This window comes from Cnephaeus nilssonii (assembly GCF_951640355.1).
Source record: "Cnephaeus nilssonii genome assembly, chromosome: 12".
Classification (NCBI taxonomy): Eukaryota; Metazoa; Chordata; class Mammalia; order Chiroptera; family Vespertilionidae; genus Cnephaeus; species Cnephaeus nilssonii.
In genome coordinates, this window is record NC_137083.1 from 14,328,968 (window position 1) to 14,351,682 (window position 22,715).

At 40.3% G+C, this 22,715-nt stretch overlaps 1 protein-coding gene across 1 annotated transcript in view; it reads right to left on the reverse strand.

Annotated features, from left to right (window-relative positions):
- The window catches only part of SP4 (Sp4 transcription factor), a 56,699-nt gene extending 35,973 nt beyond the window's left edge, over window positions 1-20,726 (reverse strand). The window contains exons 1-3 of the mRNA XM_079786506.1: window positions 20,112-20,726; window positions 19,580-19,692; window positions 17,532-19,083 (exon numbers count right to left, since the gene is read on the reverse strand). Of these exons, the coding sequence (XP_079642632.1) occupies window positions 17,532-19,083; window positions 19,580-19,692; window positions 20,112-20,118 (1,672 nt within the window). The 5' untranslated portion in view covers window positions 20,119-20,726. The remainder of the gene's footprint in view (window positions 1-17,531; window positions 19,084-19,579; window positions 19,693-20,111) is intronic.
- Between the last annotated feature and the right edge of the window lie 1,989 nt (window positions 20,727-22,715).

The following is a 22,715-nucleotide window of genomic DNA, read 5'->3' on the forward strand; positions in this document are numbered from 1 at the left end:
TTCCTGAGGCAGGCTGATTAATCTGTCATGACGTGCTAAGGTAATAAAATGGATTGGTTGGTTGTGATGGTTACTGTACAGTTGAAGAGCAAAGACAACAAGGACTACAGTAATAATCTTTGGTCTGAAGTTCAGAAACTAGCTTTTGAAAAGGTTAGGCGGTAATACTGGATAAGAGAGCTCTCTGCAAAGTTACTGTGGCAGTGTTTACTCTCACAGGGCTATCTATGCTGCTTGTTAGCTAGAAAAGCTCTGGCCTAAGCAAGCATATTCCCAGGCTTAAAAGGCAGCTGGTCTCTGACCAGGCTTCCTCAATGTCTCTATCCACTGGCAAGGGCATTTTTAGTAGTCAGATGAGGTCCCAGATGGCAATCTGAATGCCCAAGGGCCCTGGCCCTCATCTTTGCTGTTGCTGAAGGCTGGGCATGTGCCTAGTTAAAAGGATGGTGGTGCATCATTTTCTAAAAAATTTTGTGAATTCTTAATAATGACTCAAATCTAGATGACTGACCTTTAAAAGACAACAGCATTACATTCATTATTAGATTTGGCTTCAAAGATTTGTCAAAACCAAACCAAAACCTTGCATTTTTTAAAAATACTGACAAATCTCATTCACAGTTTTTCTCCAAAATATAATTTAACCAGTTAACTGCCAAGTGTCCAAAACGGAAACCACCCCCACACACCATGATATTTTGAATTTAATTGCATCTATAGACGCTTATGGTGTACAAAGGGTTAAAAACTAGAAATATTATTAAGTGATATTTTTACCTGAGTTTTTCTCTTGGGTCACTGAAATAAAAAATTTAAGCTCAATTTGGTTTGCACACATTTGTGGTTAAAATTATAGAACTTTAATACCATTTTATAAATACATACATACACAAATATTTTATTTTAATTAAGAGGAAAAACCCAAGACCTCCATTCCTAAAGGCAACACACTATTTAATGATAGAAATAACTTACATAAAAAGCACAGAACTCTTTTCCTAAATATGTCATAGTTACTTCTGCTCTTCACAAACTACTTATGGAATGGAATAAAACATGTTTGCCTTGAAGTCTGAAAATTATACATAGTTATCACTACCAGTTCAGATAGTTGCCAAAGAATACTTTTAAAAGCCCTGAAAATTGTCTGCAATCTTTGATTTCAACAATCAAGTTGTCATTTTAACTTCAGGTAAAGATGGGAGTGTGAGGTGTGCTAACTTTTTAGAATTACACCAAAATGAGTTGATATCGTTAATTATAGGGTAGACTGGGAGAACAAGAAGGTGATGAATAGGTCACAGATATAAAATATAATCCCTTTAAATTTTTACTCAGTATGTTAATGTAACGAGTAAAAACAAATATGTAAATGTGGCCCCATACACATAGAAACATACAGAGAGAGAAAATGAACTCAATCTTGTCTTTTGCAAATATGGACTAAACTACATTTACTCTATTCTCAAATACTACCAATTTACTCTGGTGTATCAATCTCTTGTAAAATGTAAACTGGGCTTTAATTTCTTCAGTAGTTACAATAAAAATGAGGAGAAAAATCTTTTAAATCTTCATGAAAACCGATTTCCCTGGCTCCAAGGATTTATGATGAAACATAAAAGAGTTGTGAAGCCAGATGGAAACTGGGTTCTTTTCCCAACATATCATGTGTTAATTCTGTAACACTGAGCAGATTATTTAACTTTCTCATCTATTAAAAACATCAATAATCTAAGACTGAGATAAAACAAAACTCACCTAGAACAAAATATAAGCCCCAAGAGTAGAGAACATATCTGTTTCCTTTCTCCAGCACCTAGAACAATGTCTGTTATACAGTGGCAGATATTTCTTATTATTTATTCATTAGACAACAAAATAAAGTTATAACACCATCCCTGTAAACTAAGATAATGTTCTATAAAAATGATATGCGGGATTATCTAAAGAACACAAATTCTATACATATAATTCTTATGGTCTTTGGTTTTCTTTGGTTTTTCTTAAGATTTTATTGATTTGAGGAGGGAGAGCGGGAGGGAGTAGGGGAGAGAGAGGGAGGGGTGAGAGAGAGAGAGACAGACAGACAGACACATTGACTTGTTGTTCCACTTATTTATGCACTCATTGGTTCATTGGTTGATTTTTGCACGTGCCCTAACTGGGGTGGAACCTGCAACCTTGGTGTATCAGGACAATGCTCTAACCAACTGAGTTCCCTGGCCAGGGCTCTTTGGTTTTTCTTGAAATTATTTCTTAATGATATTTCCTTCAGAAAGTAAATTCATACCTACTGACATGTCACATATTGATGAAGAAGCAAGTCATGAAATATAGGCATCATAAATTTGACAATTTTATTACTTTTATATTAATACTAGAGGCCCGGTGCATGAAATTTGTGCATGGCGGGGGTTGGGGGTGTCCCTCAGGCCAGCCTGCACCCTCTCCAATCTGGGACCCCTCGAGGAATGTCCGACTGCCCGTTTAGATCGGGCCTAAACGGGCAGTCGGACATCCCTCTCACAATCCAGGACTGCTAGCTCCCAACTGCTCACCTGCCTGCCTTCCTGATTGCCCCCAACTGCTTCTGCCTGCCAGCCTGATCACCCCCTAACCACTCCCCTGACAGCCTGATTGATGCATAACTGCTCCCCTGCCAGTGTGTTTGCCCCTAACTGCCCTCCCCTTCAGGCCTAGTCACCCCTAACTGCCCTCCCCTGAAGGCCCGGTCACCCCCAACTTCCCTTCTCTGCCAGCCTGGTCACCCCTAACTGCCCTCCCCTGCGGGCTTGATTGCCCCCAACTGCCCTCCCTTGCAGGCCTGGTCCCTCCCAACTGCCCTCCCCTGCTGGCCTGATTGCCCACAACTGCCCTCCCTTGCAGGCCTGGTCCCTTCCAACTGCCCTCCCCTGCTGGCCATCTTGTGCCAGCCATCTTGTATCCACATGGGGGCAGGATCTTTGACCACCTGGGGGCAGCCATCTTGTGTGTTGAAGTGATGGTCAATCTGCATATTACTCTCTTATTAGATAGGATAGAGGCCTGGGTGCATGGGTGGGGGCCAGCTGGTTTGCCCTGAAGGGTATCCCGGATCAGGGTGGGGTTCCCTTGGGGTGTAGGGCGGCCTGGGTGAAGGGCCTGTGGTGGTTTGCAGGCTGGCCACGCCCCCTGGTGACCCAAGTAGAGGCCCTGGTATCTGGGATTTATGTATCTTCTACAATTGAAACTTTGTAGCCTGGAGTGGAGCCAAGCCTCCTCCTTGCTCTGTGGTGGCAGCCATTTCTGTTGGAATTTATGTATATCTATAATTAAAACTTTGTAGCCTGGAGCGGAGGCCAAGGCCAGCCAGGGCTGCAGAAGCTTTGCTTCCTCCATTGCCGGGGGCAACCCTTGCCTCCTGCTCTTTCCAGCTCCGTAGCTGCCGCCATTTCTGTTTGGATTTGTTTACCTTTTATAACTGAAACTTTGTAGCCTTGAGTGGAGGCTCAGGCCGGCAAGGGCAGGTGGAAAGCTTGGCTTCCTCTGTTGCTGGGGAAACCCAAGCCTCCCTCCTGCTCTCTGTGGCTTTAGCCATCTTGGTTGGGTTTATTTGCATATTTGCTCCTGATTGGCTTGTGGGCGTGGCTTGTGGGTATAGCGGAGTTCGGGTCAATTTGCTTATTACTCTTTTATTAGGTAGGATAGTTAATACTAATGTATACAAATGAATATTACTATATGCTGGTTATATTTAATATTGCTTAATATACATAATAATACATTAAATGTTATTATAGTTTACAAATGTTAATGAAAACAAAATGCAAGATTCCTTTATGGCTTATATTCCTGAATGGTTTAAAAACTCATTCAAAATTGGTTTGTAATATAGATATTACTTACATACATACAGTTAATAAAGGCAATGTTCTTATTAGCCTCATATTCCCAATCAACACAGGATACCACAGAGTAATGAAACCTTTTTAAATTCTAACTCTCTCTGTGGCATATATGTCCCATGCCCTAGAGCCGTGGTCGGCAAACTGCAGCTCGCGAGCCACATGCGGCTCTTTGGCCCCTTGAGTGTGGCTCTTCCACAAAATAGCACCGCCTGGGCGAGTCTATTTTGAAGAAGTGGCGTTAGAAGTTAAGTTTAAAAAATTTGGCTCTCGAAAGAAATTTCAATCATTGTACTGTTGATATTTGGCTCTGTTGACTAATGAGTTTGCTGACCACTAATCTAGAGCAGTGATTTTTCAACCAGTGTGCCACAAGCATTTTTAAAACATGCAATACCTGACTATTTAGTCAGGGGCACCGACCTCTTTTCCCATTAGACTGTCAAAAAAAACAAAAAGGCAATAGCTAAAACAACCATAGCTATCCAATGTGAACGCTCTGTCTTGAATCTTAAATATATAGGTCATATAATAGAATTGCATCTTATTGATCATGTTGCATAATAAAATTGCATCTGATTGATACTAGAAATCCTTATATACAAGTTTAGGCACCTGAATTTTTAAAAAGTTACTTTGGAGCAAAAAGGGTAGATAATTACTATTATTCTTTTTCTTTTTGTAAATCAACCACAATTATACCTATTATATTTTTTGGTGTGTCACAGAATTTTTGTAATTAGTTTATGCGTGCCATAAGATGCAAAAGGCTGAAAATCACTGCCCTGGAGAGTAGAATGTTCAGCTAAAGATATAGGAATCAATGCCTATTGAATATACTACAGTTACAGTAAGATACTTAAGACAGTATTGCTTAGCTGTAAAGGTAGGCAATCGTCCTGTCCACCTAGACCAGCCATATAAAGTAGTCTCACTTACTAGCTGCCTAACATACTGCATGACCTTGGCCAAGATATTAACCTTTGACAGCCCTAGTTTCCTATTCTATAAAATACAGTCACCATCGTTACATTTTTTTATACAACTGCAAAAATTAAATCATATATGTAAAATGCTTAAGTACAGTGTATGACACATAACAATTAATCATAGAAAACACAGACATAGGAAGTATATATGGAGAGACAGTAAGTGGTAATGGTTAAAGTATAGGGTTCTAGAAACAGAATTTGTTTGGATTATGTAGTCTTGAGCAAGTTCTTTACCACTGGGCCTCAGGTTTTGTACCTGATAATGATAACTTTATAGGGTGTTCTGAAGAGTAGATGAGTTTATCAAGTGCTGCATATAGTTATCTGGCATACTATAAACATGCAGTAAATATGAGCCAAATATAAAACAAACATAAGGGTTAAAGAAGAACCCTTTTACTTCTTGTTTCATTCATGAAAGAAAAGTAAATTACTTCTTTCCCTATTAGAACATTATGGAAGTGGGAGTTCAATCCCATGTCATTCAACTTAAAAAAAAAAAAAAAACACCACACATTTTAATATGTTTTTATTGATTTCAGAGAGAGGAAAGGAGAGGGAGAGAGACAGAAAAATCAATAATGACTATCATCGATCGGCCACCTCTGCACACCCCCTACCAGGGATTGAGCCCACAACCCGGGCATGTGCCCTGACCGGGAATCGAACTGTTATCTCCTGGTTCATGGGTTGATGTTCAACTACTGAGGCACAACGGCCAGGCCCATGTTATTCAACTTTATAAATGAATACAACAAGCCTCACACACAAAATACAGATGCTGAATACCTATTTGCTGACTAAATTAAATAGATGCAGTCTGTCAGCAGGGAGTCCATGAAATGGATGAAAGTCTATCAAGAGGTTACTAAAATCATTTACCTGCCCCATCATTAAAATCAATATAGGTAATGACATCCTACTAATGAGGACAAAAGGCGAGAGAAATTCTAGAAATAAAAATACAGTGTGCTTTAACTTTATATAACTACATTAATAAAATCACAAATTAAATTACTGCTTCAACAAGCATATTATAGTTTTTAGTATTTATGACAAATACCTGTCCAACGCTAACATCACAAATCGGTTAATATGCACACTTAACTATATGGGAAAACACATAGAATTTACAAACCACTTTAAGTATAATTATTTCTCCTATATAAATCCAGTTAGAACTCATCACCATATGCATCTAGTCTTTTCCTCTTCCCTCTTCACCCTCAACTACAACCGAACAAGAATTTTCCTCCTCCCTCAACCCCACACCAGGCACAGATACCCACTTACCACAACACAGATCACTATCTGGTTCCTATATTCCTCTGCAAAAGCAGCTCTGCCTATGTGAACAAAAAGCTATGGTAACTTGACTCATTATTTACAGACCTGTACTAAACCCTCTCTGGCCACATTAAGAACAGAAACAACCTGGACACTTTACCTTCAATTTTTCTTACCAAAACTCCATCACTGCTAAGATTCTCACGTGCAAGTGTCTACCAAAACACATCAAACACAATCAGATGTAAGTTCTTTTTATTTCATTTTACTAATCACTTTTTCTTTTATGATCACAAACTCTTTCCTTTTCATATATGTATCTTGAATCTATTGCAAGGATCCATCCATCCTAGTCTCCTATGAAATCAAAGTTCTCCACCTGTGTCCTGTCCCCTTAATATCAGGATATGCATTGAGCAATGTTCATCAATGTATGAAAATACATATAACACAGCTTCTGCCTACAGAAAGTTCACAATTCAACTATAATGTATACTAACATTCCTTGATCTAAGTCTAAATTATTTGATCTAAATCTTATAGAAGACTCCTTAATTTCCAAACTTAATTTCCAAACTCCAACATAACCTGAAATGACTCTTGTCATCCCAACCTGGCAAACTTTCAGTTATTCTTTATAGGCAAGTCCAGTTATCACCCTCTCCATGAAACATTCCCAGAACCCTATAAGCACAACTAGTTATTCTTTTCTCTGGGTTTCTATAACACTTTATTCATAGCCTCTATAAACCAAACGCCACACTGAAATTTCATTAACTATATATTCATCATATTCCATTGAGTATAAGATACAAGTGATCATAAGGAAGAAAAAATTCTACTAAACAGTGACATGCCTATGGTTATAAGGTGCATTTCAATTTCAAAGTAGTTAAAATGGGGGAAAAAAGGTATGTTTCAGAAGCAAAGAAATACCATCACAGATCATATATTCCATGAGAGCAGCAAATATCTCATTCATCGTTAGCTTCTCAATGCCATTTATGCTTGATACACAGTACAGAAAAAGAACAAGCAACCTGATATTTTTACCAAATCCCTTACCATTTCTTTCAGGTTAACATTCTGTGTACTAAAGAGAAGATGTTTTTCCTTTTTACTAAATTTATTGGGTGGCATTGGTTAATCTAAAGAGAAGTTTAACAATCTATTTTTTATATTAAACAACTTCACTGTCATATCCATTCTAGTCTAGAATTTTGAATTCATGACTAAATTTCCCCAACAACCTCTTTTTACTGGGCTCCCGGTTTATAACTTTTCCACACTTTTATCTAGAGAGAAATACTCTAAATATCATTTGCATCTCAGATCTTTCCATTCAATCGCTTCCATCGACTAGATTCATGTTTTTCAACTTATTTTTATTGTTTTGGCAGAATTTATTCTTCAAACAAAATGTTAGGAAACTATCCAATGAACACACATCTTCCCTGGCTGAAGCAGGCTGTTCACTTAGCATACCCTGAGATACTTGGAGAAACCACTGTGCGTCTCTGGAGTGCAAAGACAAAGAATATCACTCCTTCTGTAAGCCATAAGCTTCTGTGTGAGGGCTTCATGCTTTTCATTCCATGTTCCACCACTTGGCTCAAGACATCCTCTCTCTTCATCTCTCCTCAAATCTCAAATGTCCACTTTCCAATCTGATCTTGAAGGACTGTTTAAAGTCCTATATCCACCATAGAAAGCCTCTTCTTTGTTTACTCCAATCCACTGATCTCACTTGTCTCTGAGCTTGTGTATTCATTTTCCATACTTCAAAACCCAGTAGTTTACTATAAACTCTTATATGCAATTGCAACTGTCATATAATTGTTTCATGTATGGAAGCCTTATCTCCCCAACATAAGCATTCTTTTAAGACAGGTTAGTAAATTCAGAGCCTCACACAGACTGAGCACACAGCAAACATCTCGAGTTCTTACTACGCCAAAACACACTGCTTCTTTTCCACCTGTAGATACACCTCTTCACATAGCCTTGTCTGCACTTCAGCGAAGCCCTCAAGATATTCCTTATATACAACTCTCTCTTGTTTAGCTCTGATATTTAACTCAAATTTTTTAAACTTAAACTTCTTCTAACGCCACTTCTTCAAAATAGACTCGCCCAGGCTGTGGTATTTTGTGAAAGAGCCACACTCAAGGGGCCAAAGAGCCACATAGGGCTCGCGAGCCGCAGTTTGCTGACCACGGCTCTAGGCATACAGTAAAGTAACACTTTCTCTCTAGACCAGTGAATATGATAAGTTTTTTCTGTCTCCTCTTGTAGCCACATCTGACCAACTAACACAAAATACCAAATACCTGTGCTCTAGAAGGCCTCTCCATACACATCTGTTGTAATAACAAACCCACTACTTGAACCACACCTCTGAACAAGCAGATAGTTTCAGCATCTAACTTTCTTATCATACATAAGGAAAGGAGAACCTTCATTTGCTTGAATTATTACTTTTTCTATTCAAGAATCTCAAGCCTCAAATATTATTTTAAAAACACTTGTATGTTAGATAGTTTGAGCCAAAAAGGCAGGAATACTGGATTTGCTTACTCCACAGGTAAGTTAACAAATCTGAATCTGTGCTTCCCAGAGTTTAAAATCCATTAGAATCCTAGATTTTCCAACTGCTCTCCAATTTCACTCAAGAAAAAGTAATTACATTGTTCTTACTAAAGTGATAGTTTCAGACCCATGACTACAGTTAAAGGGCTACTGACATCAAATATCCTAACTACAAATTCAATGTTGGACACTGAAGTATATATTTAAAATACTAAGGCTTTGGTAGACACCAAATAAAAGTGCTAATGACTTAGAAAAATAGCATCTAAGAGTACAATCAAGAACAGAGAAATCTATTAACTTGTGAATTTAAATACTGCATTTATTAATATAATTCATCTTAATTATACTGCTTTTTTGTAACAAGAAAAATGGTAAATGTAACGCCCCAAAATTTCCTAAATACTTTGTCAATCATGCTAAACCTATTGAGCACTCTCACCATATGCTGGATGGAAGTACCCAGAACAGGATCATGTACTCAAATATTCATAGAACCTTAAGTTTTATATTTAGATGAAGACTCATACTTTATCTAATCAAACTTTCTATATCAGCGGTCGCCAACTGGTGGTCGTGGACCATTGGTAGTCTGTGAGATCCGAAAGGTTGGCGACAGCTGTTCTATATAGTACAAAAAATTCTACATTCCAGTGTTTCTGATAGCCTCCAGCCTCTGATGGTAAGATGATCACTACATCATGAACCAAACCATTCTATTATTGTACAGCTCTAGTCCATGTGTATATAGAAATACACACTCCACTGTTTTCCAAAGACCAAATAAAATAGGAGTATTTCAATTACAAAAAACCCAGCCCTTCATCCATCTGAAGACAGCTGTCACACTTTCTCCTGTGTTCTTGAACAATGAAAATGACTACTCTTCAATTATTGCTAGTAAGAAATGCTTTCCACACTTTTCACCCTGGGAATCGTTCTTGATATGCCTGAAAGTCTGTCAATGTCCCATTTAAAATGTGCCACCTAGTACTGTACACAATATTGCACAAATGGTCTGACTAGCACAAAGTTGAGAGCTTTAATCTACTCTTAGTTCATATTAAGTTCATAAATCCCAAATCATCTTCATATGCTCTGCTGCCAAGCCAGGTTTTTCATCTTGTAGGTATGCAATACCTCTTCCCCTTAAGGATCTTTCCTATTATATTTATCTTGCGAATCCTGGCCCAGCATTCTAGCCTATTAGGATCACTCAGAATCTCAATTCTATTTCCTATCATAATTATTAACAACTTCTCCCAGCTTTGTCTCATTTTTGAATTCAGTAAATATGGTATCCTTCAATCTGGCACTTAGGGGTAAAATAGTTAAACAAGACTGTATCAAGAATAGAATCCTGCCCTAACCAGTTTTGCTCAGTGGATAGAGCGTCGGCCTGAGGACTCAATGGTCCCAGGTTCAATTCTGGTCAGGGGTATGTACCTTGGTTGCGGGCACATCCCCAGTAGGGGGTGTGCAGGAGGCAGCTGATTGATGTTTCTCTCTCATCTATGTTTCTAACTCTCTCTCCCTCTCCCTTCCTCTCTGTAAAAAATCAATAAAAAAGAATAGAATCCTATGCCATAATACCAGAGGCCGCTATTGAGGTGGACAATCAACATTTTTCATATAATTGAGCAACCAAGTGTAAGCCTTTACAGAAATCATGATTATCAATACTGAAATCAAACTACATTGTGCTGGTGTTATTTCCTCTGTATACTCACTCATCTGGAAACCCCAAAGAAAGAATAGATAAGTATAAAAACTATTCTTAGTGAACCATACTGGCTCCCAATGAAATTTTTTAAATACTCAAAGGACAACCACTTGGTAATTCATGCAAGAAACTCTGTTAAGGATGGTATCAAACTCATTTGTCTGCAGTGTAGGATGTTTTTAAAAAGTGAGGTGCTTATTCATGCTCAATTTTTCTATGATGTGTAATTTTTAAGTTACTGATACTGGCCTTAAACTAAATCTGAAAGTTCCTTCTGAACTCTAGGATAGCATTCATCTTATCATTGTGATCATCCTGAAAAGCAACTAAAAGTCCTTTATCTCCTCACTTACCCTGAACAAATATCTCTGAGAGAGTTACAGCTCTGGTCATTTCAGCTGGAACTGCATTTTCCTTACTGGTTAACAGAAGCAGAATGGAGATGCTCTGCCTTTCTCTATCTTCTCCATATTACACAATTTTGTGCAATGAGTTTATCTTGCTTTGATATAAAGCCTTAACAAGTTGTTTAAAATAATTGTAAAAGCCCAGCTTTATTATGGGTTTTTGCTTTCCTGACATTATTCTTAAAATGTCAAGCTGCTTTTCCTTTTCATTCTTAGTCCTATGTGCCTCCTTCCATCTTCCACATACAGTATTTTAAAATCTGAGTTTAACACAGGTCTCCATGCAGCCACCCTAGTTTCTATTCACCATTTTTTTTTTTTTTACCACGTTTGGTCATAATTGTTTGTCAGTGCCACACAATGTTAGGATTAGAAGAAATCTTAACTGTACAGTCAGTACTCAATTTTCAAAATTGCTCACTCTTTAAAGGATTTAAGTATGCACCAGACAAAAAGAGGTTAGAAAATAGCCTTTATTTGTGGACTTACCCTTTTAGCTTATATCACATAAATAAAAGCCTCAGAATCAGAGATGATTTTAAATCACGGCTCTACCACTTACTGGAGGGGCAGATTTGCTTACAGAAATTGGAGCTCAGTGAGGCTATCTGTAAAATGGGCACAGTAATACCAATCTTACAAGGATTTTGTGGGTTTTAAAGAGTTATAAATAGCTAGCCCAAATTTAACACATACTAGGTAAACAATAAATGTTTGTTTTCTTCTTCCACAAGTTGTGTTTTTTTTAAATCCATTTCTAACTATAGTTTGGGGAAAGATACACTATCTCAACAGCGTGAGGATTTGCTTACCTACGTATAAAATTTACTGATCTCTTTAGTTCTCAATTTGCTCTTTCAAGAAAGAACAAAATAGTACCATTTTGGTTCCACCAATGAATTCAACAACAAGGAAACCTAGAGAATTGCACTTTTCACCAATATTGTATTCAACATACTAAGGCCGAATACCCAGTGAAAATAAATAGGCAGTCTATCTGCAAGAAGACACACTCAAGCTGGATACTCTCCCTCTCAGGTCCCCAATCTAAGCCTCCTTACCAGAAAAGGACTTGTATAATAAAGTCATAAATACAGCAGAAAGACAACTGGAGCAGAAGTCAAGTTACTAGCCCTCACTTTGCCACAGAGTACCAGGAAGGCATTCAACCTTTCTGGGCTTTAGTTTCTTTATTTCTAAAATACCACTAAGGAATGAGGGAGGGAGAGAAACAGTCAATTATCTTTACGTTACCTTAGATAATGACAAGCTCATTAAGCCTTTATCTCACCACATCTATACTAATAAAAGGGTAATATGCTAATTAGACCAGATAGACCAGACATCTTACAGAAGTCCTTCCAGACAAAGGTCCAGACAAAGCCGTGAAGGCTGCAAGGGCCGAGGAGGGCCAGTGGCCAGCAGTGGCAGCAGCAGCAGGGTGATGGGGGCAGCGCCTTCCCATGACTGCCCCATCGCCTCCCGCAGAGGGAGGCCAGACTGCAGCGAGCAGGCCTAAACCGTCAACAGGACATCCCCTGAGGGCTCCTGGACTGTGAGAGGGGGCAGGCTGGGCTGAGGGGACCCCCACAGTGCACGAATTTTCGTGCACTGGGCCTCTAGTACTTCTATAAGCCAATTTGTGGTCCAACAGGTTACCTTTGCCACAATTTGCTCATTCACTAGGTAGCAAAATACAAGCATTACAAACATCCAATCACATCTCATACCTAGATCAGAAGAGTACAGAAGAACCTACATGTACATATGGTCTAGTATCAGGCCAGGTTCCCCTTTTACTGTCAATCCTTATTATGTCTTCCCTACAGTACTTCATGGAGCACTGCAGAACCTCTCACACATATTTTTGCTTTCACTCATAACAGTGAAAACACAAAATTCCTTTATAGACTTCAGCAATACCAAAATGCTACAACTAGTGAGAAATAATCTCAAAGATCCTTTCAAAATAAATTTATCACTTTTGTATATCTGTTATTTCTACAAAATCTACGTATAGCAACTTGTCCCTATCTTCCTTTTTTATCAAACTTAAGCTTCCTTTTCTTTTTTCCTCTTCAACTTGCTTTGTCTGCTCCAATATTCCTTAAGTATTACTTGTTATATATTATCTGATTTAGGTTTCAAAAGCAGATGATTAAAACTCTGTTTTCCATTGTTTCTCTAACCTGAAATCCTTCTCAAAGATTCCCTTTTAAAAAAATAATGTGGCTCTACACAGTACTTTTTTTTATCTTTTATGAAAATCTTAAAAATAGGCAAGGATACTGTTTGGCAACATCAACAAACCTTAAAGGTCCAACTTGGTAGTTTAGAACCTAAACCACTTGTACAGGGTACAAGATATAAGTTCCTCGTAATGAATTCCAATCTATAATGAACAGAATTAGAAGGTTTTAGAGAAGATTAAAGGAGTAAACCTGACTTCTCTTAAAAACGAAATAACCACTACACACAGGAGCATATGTATATGTATATGTATATGTATATGTATATTAACATATATATATATGTGTCCCCAAAAAATGTATACACACTTTAACAGCTGATAGCTCAATTGATGTTTCTTTCATTTCAGTTTTAAACCATTGGAATTAATAATGGTATTCAAAGTGTGTATACATTTTTTGGGGACACCCTGTATAAGTGTATATGTATATATGTGTGTATATTTATATAACATATATGTACATGTTATATTAAGATGCCTACTAGGAAAATCCAAATCAATAGATTTGGCAAAGGAAAACCATACCGTATTAAACTTCAAGTCAATTTCCTACTTTTAATACCTCTGGAAAAATGTTTCATGTAAGAGGTTGATTAAGTTAGGTTTTTAGTTTAATATAAATATCAATTATTTTATTTGTTCCCATTTTCAGCAATAAATGAAAAACTGGCCCTCCCATTCCTGGTTCTGCCACATCCACAGGTTTCATAATTTAAATCCCCCCAAAAGTAAAGGAAGGTAAAGAGAGTCAAGTTCTTGAAAGGCTAACATACTTTCCTCCAGTATGAACTTTCTTTCTGTGAGAATTAGCATAAAAACCTTAACTGTCATTAAAATTGATAAAGAAATATCCACCCAATTCAGCAAAAGTATGACCTGTTACTATATATGATGATTACAGCCCCCCCCCAAATCAAATCGCTGTCCAATGCACATTAATTACAGATTTAAATACCAATGGTCCCCACATAATCTACATTCTTTAAGAAGATGTAACTGCTAAAGTTTGCTTTATCTAGGGCTCTCTGGCTACCACAGTACATTGTGAAAACAGATAGTTCTTTTTCAGCAAAACATCTTCCACTTTGCTCACTTAGTTAAAACAAAGGATGTTCTTAAACCAACAGCAGTACTATTGGTTGTTACCTTTGCTCTTAAATAGGATTTCTGTTTTTCCTTTAGTCAAAGTCAAGCTCATAATCCCAAGGAAACAAATAATAGTATGTAGGTGGTACATGTATTTAGTTCCTACTACAAGTCTAACTAACTAAATGCTAGATGCTCAGCCTGGAACTCAGGATTTCAAGCTGAGACCAAAACACAGAAACATATTATGCTGAATACATTATTAAGGAAAGAGTTTCCACGTAGGTTGTCATTATCAGTCTCATTTCATAAAATCAAGTATTAAGCTCCCCAGCTTCAAGAATTGTTTCCTTCAATTTACCTTGTATAAGTTTTTTTTCTTTTTCTGCCCATATCATGCAGTCCCTTCCCTACTACCTGAAGAGTAACATGAGGGTGGACGGTAGAAAACTTTCAGTCCCTTGTTCTTGAGCTAGCCATTACATTCAAAACTGACACTAATAATTTTTTCAAGCCCTTGTAATAGATGTCATGAATATGTTTAATTTCCCCCCATAAATTAAACAAAACTAAACAATACCCTTCTCCTGGGGGGCAGGAGGGCATGAAATAACAAAGTACTAAAAGGTGAATGGAGACACAAAGTAAAGGATCTAACTTCCAGGGCTCATTTATAAAAGGAATATATAGGCACTTATTGCTCATACTCCCCCTTCTACAGACAGTAAAGTACCTCGTGTCCCTGTTTAATGTCTTTAAAACTCAAGGCCAAAAGAAATGAATAAAATCAGAGCTATTTCATTAGCTCCATTAAAACTACACCAAGGCACTGCTCCCAATTCCAAATTGCAATCTTCTCCATCATCTTCTATACCTTAATTCAGCAAACATTTGTCAAGCCCTACTGTGCTAGGAAGTAAGGTAAATCTGCAAACAACTAGGCCCAGATTAACTGCAATGACTTGTAGAAATCAGGGTACATTTCTGGTCTCAGTAACATGGCTATCGTCTTAAAATGATTGAGCATATCTATTAGAACATATACTCTTCAACAACAACAAAATTTAAGATCTTTGGTTTCAGGAGAAAAAGAAATCCAACTATGTAAAGTTCAAATTTCCTCATACATTTAAGTGCCCCACACATCATGTAAACTCTTTAAATAAATAAAAAAGTATACCAGAAAATGATGGACTAAACACAACTACTGAAAGTGCTCAGCACGCAGCCAGTCAATAAATATTTATGGAATAAAAACTGTAAGTTTTATTTGGCCTCAAAATCCATTCTCTGAGGCACATATGAACTCACTTGACAGCGACCTGCTTCCACATTTTGCCTTCTGGGTCATTGCTAATGACTAGACCTTTGTTTCTCAAATTTCAGTAAGATTTAGAATCACCTAGAAAGTCTGTTGGAAAGGCAAATCCCTTGACCACTTCCTCCCCCAAAATCGCAGTTCCAGAAGCTGGATTCTGCATTTATAATAATACATCATTCAAGTGAATCTTAGACGGTCAAATCATACTCTTAGTTAGCATTGGCTTACCCTCACAGTGGGCAAATTCTGGGTTGTAAATGATATTAATTAGAGAACAAAATTGATTATATCTAAACTAAACTATAAGTTACTCAATTCTTTTAAAAATTCACTAATGCTTAATAGACAAGTCAAAATATAAGTAAAATAATTTTTGCTTTGACAATGGAAACTATCATTCAATCCACCAAAACAGACACTTTTCTGAAATACTTAAGTGATTGTCAATATTTAGAAAAAGATTCAGAACAAAGCAAGTTAAGGAATGTAATCCAGGGAAGCACTTATATAACTGTGCTATAATAGTTTTAGGGGGAAAAATACCACACTCAAAATACTCCATGTCAACACAGGAACCACTAGCCACACGTGACTATTTAAATGAAAAATAAATAAAATTTAAAGTTCAGTTCCTCAGTTGCAAGAGCCACATTTTAAGTGATCAACAGCCACACATGGCTTAGTGGCTAACATACTGGATAACAGATATAGTCCATTTCATCATCACAGAAAATTCTACTGGATAGCTCTGGTTTGGAGGTAATGGTATCTAAATAAAATATGTAATCTCTGTTCTCTTGAATCAGAGACCTCTATCCAGCAATTTCCAATTTTAAATATATATATCCACTTTAGGTATTAACTATAAAAACACACACACAAAAACCCAAAACCCTAGCATAATTTTTCTGAAAGTTGTTTTAAGACAGGTCACTCAAAAGTGAATGCTTATTCATGTCAGATTATCAAAACACAAATATTTAAAGAGGTCTGAAAGTATCAAAGGCACTAAAATGACAACTAGGTTTTCATCAAATCAGAATCAATGAAGAGTGTTTAATTATTAGAAAACAAAAGGTAGTAGGGTAAATAAGACTGGTCCAGAAAGATTAAAATACTTAAGACTAGTTTTCCAAATACTTCAGAAATATTATTTATATGCATAACAAATAATTGCTTTATAACTGGTTTTAAAATGATCTTGCTACAATTAATTCTAGTCAGTGACATTTTACTATCTTCAATTTCTTTCCACCAACTTAGCACTAAAAATACCTATAAATAACATAACTACCATAAGATTTACTTAAATATAATTTTATATGTGAAGGACTATTAACTCAAAAGCCTGAGCAACTCCTGGTTTTAGCAAAAAAGTAGACAAAAGTTAAACAACTTGCAACGTAAAATTTTATCTCTCAACTGCATCAATGCCTAGTTTTAAACAATACTGTATTAATAAAACTCAAAAGCATGGGCAACAAGATGCTGAAGCATGGCGACAAGATGAGAAGTAACAACCAATTTAAGAAAACGTAAGCCTTATTATAAAGTAGAATTAAAACTTCAACAGGCTCACAACTGTATACTAATTCAAATTTAGACCTACTTTCCCTGAAGATAAAAAACATCGCTTTGACTAGGTTTCTTTTAGAAGAGTTCAAGTGTACTCAAATATGATCTCTAAATTACAGAGGACTATACTGATTCTAATCAGGAAGTTCTGCTCCATGGAAGAATTTTATAAAACTGTCTTAACAAATTTAACACATAAAACCTAACACTAAAAATGTACAAATGTGAAAAGGTCACACAAATCATTACAGTTATGATAGTATAGCATTCCCGCGTATTTTAGATTCCTTAAAATTATCTGTTTACTTCAGAGGTCTACATCAAATCTAAGAATTAGCAAAGAAAAGCAATAACTGATGGTTATTAAAAACTGTATGAAAGGTCCTTAAAGAGAAAAGGTTGTAGTAACTTACCCGCAACACTAGTGATTGTAACTGGAACTCCTTGCACTTGAACGCCTGCCGCACCCAGGTTGGCAACACTCACTGTCTGAAGGTTAGGCACTGATGCAAGCTGGGCAGTATTCAAAGTTATTGGGGCACCAGCAACAGCCACAGGAGCAATCTGAGCAAGAGTTGTGCCACCACTTGAAGACACTGGGGTGATGGTTAACTGTTGGGATAACCCAGCATTCTGAACTTGCAAATTGGAAAGACTCTGAATATTCTGAACCTGTACAGTTTGCCAACTGATTTGCCCTGAAGGTGTTAAAGTTGGAGCCCTGATAAGCACCTGAGTCGGATTTACTGCTTGAAGTTGAACATTCTGCAAAGGCTGCTGCTGGATGGTCTGAATTGTCTGCCCTGACTGGAGTTGAAATGACTGTGGTGGAATAGCCTGAATAATCTGTTGCTGAGGCTGTTGGATCTGGATCTGTTGTAAGATAGGCTGGCCTACAATTTGCACCTGCTGAAGAGAATTTGATTGATCCTGTGTATTCTGTATTCCATTAGACTGAAGCTGACTGGAGCTCTGGGCTTCAGACTCAGTAGCAGCAGGTGTCTGAGATTCTTCAATAGTACGTTCTGAATTATTGGCTGATGTGCTTGCATACTGGCCCGTATCTGCTGAGCTCACTAACGTGTCACTGCTGGTCAGAGATGTTGAAGCAGTGGTTGTGCAGGTGGTGGAGGAGGAGGGGGATTCTGGCATAGTACTGGAAGAAGCAGTGGTGGTGGTGGGTGTGGAAATTAACTGACTCCCATTAGAAGTCCCACTATCAGTAGTAGTAGCAGGCTGGCCAACCTGTCCGGTCCCTCCTCCTGCAGCCACGTTATTTATCACTGGCAAAGCTAAAGTCACTCCTCCAATGTTAATTGGTAGGGTTGTTACAACTTGAGCCTGAGTACCAGGAAGGGTCTGTAATTGCAGTGGTATTGAAACACCAGGTCTAATTTGGACTGGAACTGTCTGATTTGCCAGGTTTTGAGCAAGAATATTCCCAGAAGCTGTCCTGTTAGCAGCCGTGAGGATAGCTTGATTATTACCTGCAGAAATGAGCTGAATTTGACCCTGCAAATCCTGTAGAGATGAACTACTAGTTGGATTGATCTGAATTTGCTGGCCTTCCACGGTCTGAAGTTGTGGAATCACTTGGTACTGTACACTACCACCTGGGTTTTGTACTTGGATGACTTGAAATTGACCAGGGGTGGAAGAATTCCCTGATTTAGTTTTTGTAGGAGATGCACTCCCGTTATTACTGCTGGAAGAACTAGATGAACTAGAAGCTGGTTGAGAAATGTTATTTTCTTTTGAAGCAGGAGTGGAGGCAACAAGTTGCCAAGCGTTTCCAGCAAGTTGTGTTGTTACCAGTTCTAGCTGTTGTGGTTGATTTTGAAGTTGCACCAATCCTTGGCTTGGATCTATAATAATTTGTTGTTGTCCAGTTGCTTGATTTTCACCAGGAGTCCCTATTTTGCTGCAAGTAGCTGCCAGTAAAGCCAGAGGAGAGGGCTGAGAGTCCTACCCAAAACGGGATGGTAAAGGAGAGGGGGGGAAAAAAAGTGGGCGGATTTAGTGGAGGCCAGTAGTTGGGAGGGGCTTATTTATTTTGACAGCTCTACATTTAAGAACTTAGGAAGTGGCAGAAATAAAAAAGAAATATTAACAAAATCAGTAAGATGTAGGAATAAGAAAGCTGACCCTGTAATATAAAGTTTAAATAAAAGAAAATTTCTAACGAACTTTCTTAAAAGTGTTATTCTCCTGAACTCAAAATGTCCTTGGGAAAAATACACACCAGTTTTTTATAGTCTGAGTTCCTAGTGTAATTTTAACCAAACTTTACCCTCAAACGTAAAATCTTTATAAATTTACAACTTAACTTCCTCCCTCTCAGAAAGATGCTTTGAGTGGATAAACATTTTTATTCTGTTCTTAACTTCTGGGCATTTAAAGGGCATAACTCCCTCTTTCCCCTTACGTTTCGTGATGAATTTTTTAATATGCTTTCTTTTACCTGGGAGCCTGAGGTTTTGGTTTTTTTATTGTTATTCTCTGGCTCAGAGGTTTTCCCTCCTTCTGTAGCCATCGCCGCTGCCGCCGCCTCCTCCTCCTCCTCCTTCTTCTGATCTGCAACAAACCCCCCAACACACACAGACACGACAACAGGTTACCAGGATTATTATTATTCGCCTTCCGCCTCTTCTCTCCTCTCCCTCCCCTCCGAACATTAATCTCCATAAACCCGCGGTCCACGCACACCGGCAGGGGGTGGGGGAGAAGGAGGGCAGGGAGGAGGGGGATATCACAAAACGTGGTTTGAAACCCGACCCATCGGCTCCAGAGCGACACCCAAAAGGAGGTTGTTCTCGCTCAGACATTAAGACAAAACACAACCCTCCTTCCCTCCCCCTGATTCTCTCCCGCCCTCTCCTCCTCCCCTTAAAGCATCTCAGCAGCCCCGGGGGAGGGGGGAGAACCGAGCAGGGTCTGGAGAAGGAGGGAGAGGGAGGCGGTGAAGGAGACCGAGGGGGGTGGAGAATACGTACCGCTCATCCCGCATTAACAGGACAAACCCTCAGACGGAGACACTGGGATGGAGGTGGGTGGGGGTGGGGGTGGGGGCGAGGCGGGAGGAGAGGCCGGTCCCGCCCGCCCGCGGTGGCTCGGAGGAGGCTGTAGCTGGCACAGGCTCTGCCTCTTTTTCCGCGAATGGCCGCCGCTGGGCTGTGGCGTAGCAGCTCCTCTCTCCGCCCGAGCCCGGCTGACTCGCCCTTGATTGACAGCGGCGGCGCGCGGCGCGGGCGGCAGCGCGGGCCAGGGGCGGGGCCAGGGCGGCGCGAGCCGGGCCGACTCCCCACCCCCCTCGGCCTCTCTCCGCCAGAGCCGCCGACTCTCCACCCCTTCCCCCAGCGGATTGGCCGCCGACCTGCCGGGGGCCGGGGCGCTGGGGCCGCCTCCTCTCCACCCCCTTTCTCGGGGTTATTCTTTTTGCAGCTTTTCTGTTCCTGTCTTGGCTTCTCTGTGCTCTTTCTCTCGGCGTTCTAGCTCGGGCGCGCGGCCGGTAGGCCCTCCATGCAGCCAAACTTGTTGTCTCAGGATATCCCGCCCCCTACTCATTCCCCTGCGCCCTCCCCTCAAAACCCCGCTCCAGCGTCGCTCGGAATTGCCACTAGAGAAAAAAAGTAGGGCTGTCGCGTAAGGGAAGCGGGAGGGGCGCACGCAGGGGCGCACTGGGCACGGACGGCTTAGCGCGCCCAGTGAACTGGCCGCTGCCCCGGCGCAGGGAGCATGCCTTTCCTGAGGCGCATCCGGACCCGGGCGCCCTTTTTCGCTGGCTTGGCCCCCATTGGCTGAGCCCCTGGTGACGCGCGCTGAGTGGTGGAAGAAAGAGGGCGGGGAGATGCCGCAAAGGCTGTTGGCCCTTGTAGTTTCCGGCTGCCGCGGCGGCCCCTCCCTGGCACCGCCTTCCCTCCCGCCCCCGGCCGAGGCCGCGCTGCCGAGCGGAAAGCTGCCCGAGGGGGCGGTGGCGGCAGGGCGTGGCCCTGGCCGAGTGGGAGTTGAACTGAGAGAGGAGGGGGAATGGGTGTTGTTTGCCTGGGCCTATCCGCCGCGCGGGGCTGCCCAAACCACCTCTGCCACCGCCTCCTCGGCTCCAAGCCGCTCCCCGCGGGGCGAGCTCACACCCGGAGCGCTCGGCGATTGAGCGGGCGGCCGCATGGGGAGGCGGGGTTTGCTGTCCTCCGGGTTTGAATGAACCCGGCTTCTTGGAGAAATGCTTTCGCCTTTCCTTTCTTTGCTCACCTCCCCCCCCGGAGGCCCCCCGCTTCGAATCCGGGGCCTGCTTTCCCACAGAGAAGGATCTTCCATTTTATTTGTTCTCTGGCTGACTGCTGGAGCAATGACCCTCCTGACGCTGCATCGTGTTTTGCCGAGTAGCCCTTATGGCTGGTGGACTTACCAGCCTCACAAGATTCTCGAAGTGAAACCCCCCTCCCCCAGCTCTATTTGGGTCAGCACCGGTCACTGTTCAGCCTAAGCTCTGGGCAGGCGGAATTTACATCTGACGCACAAAGCATTTTATTGTCAAATGCACTTGAGCGGTCTCCTGGCCCCAGCTTTCCTCCCAAGTCCTGAGGTCAGGATGATGCCATGGGGTATAATAAGCGCCTGGTTAAGTGTCTCAGAGGTGGAAGTGAATCGCCAACGTCAACATTGGCCTTGGGAGTCAGGGGCCCTTGCACACGCAGGCTCACTGCCACCTACTCCCTTTTTACCTGGGCTCCACACACAGCTTTGAGCGTTCTTGTCTCCTAAGGCCTGCCGTGTAGCAAGGGTGACGAGATCCCAGGTGCTACTGCACTTGACTGGCATTTCCTTTGCTTGTTAAACTAATTGCAACATCCGCTGATGACAAAGCCAGCAGTGCAGCAAGACAAAGCAATTCGAATAAAGAAATAGAAACTATTGTCTACGCTTTCTTTAAACAATGAGCTGAAGATCCCTGGAAAACCTGCTCTCCTGCCAGTACAATACAGAAAGCTCAAAAATAGTTCTTGCATTTACAGACATACTATCTATCCTCGGGTCGTTTTCCCCCCAATTCACTATGATGAAGGAAGGAGGACATTTTGCAGTCTTATGAATTGGGGCAGGCCCTGTAGTTTTTTAACCTTACAAAACCTGGCTCGGAGGGGCAATGCCACTAGCTCTGAACCACAGGTTAAAAAAGCATGCTTATCCATTCAGTATGGATCTACAAAGTGTCCTAAATATGCTGCACCCTATATTTAACAGGTAATACTGGTATTTGTGAAACATAGTGTAAGGGAAGAAAATAATTTTTCTCCACCCCTTTTAGCTGAGACTCCTGTAATAAAAGATAAACGAGAAAAAGCAATTTTATTAACGTGTATACCTTATGTATACACGTGAGATAAATGGAAAAATGAGTAATTCCCCATGGTAGCTTAAAATTTGGGGTTAAATGTCATTTTAATAGGAAAAGTTAGAGATGGGGATGTATGCCTCTTGGAGGGAGAAAATACTTTTTAGGAAAAATGAATGGGCCTGTAGCAAAATAGATGGGAATAATGATAATTTGTGACAAAGTTGTCTGGATTGGTATAGACTTCTGGTCTCTTCTCCTTTGA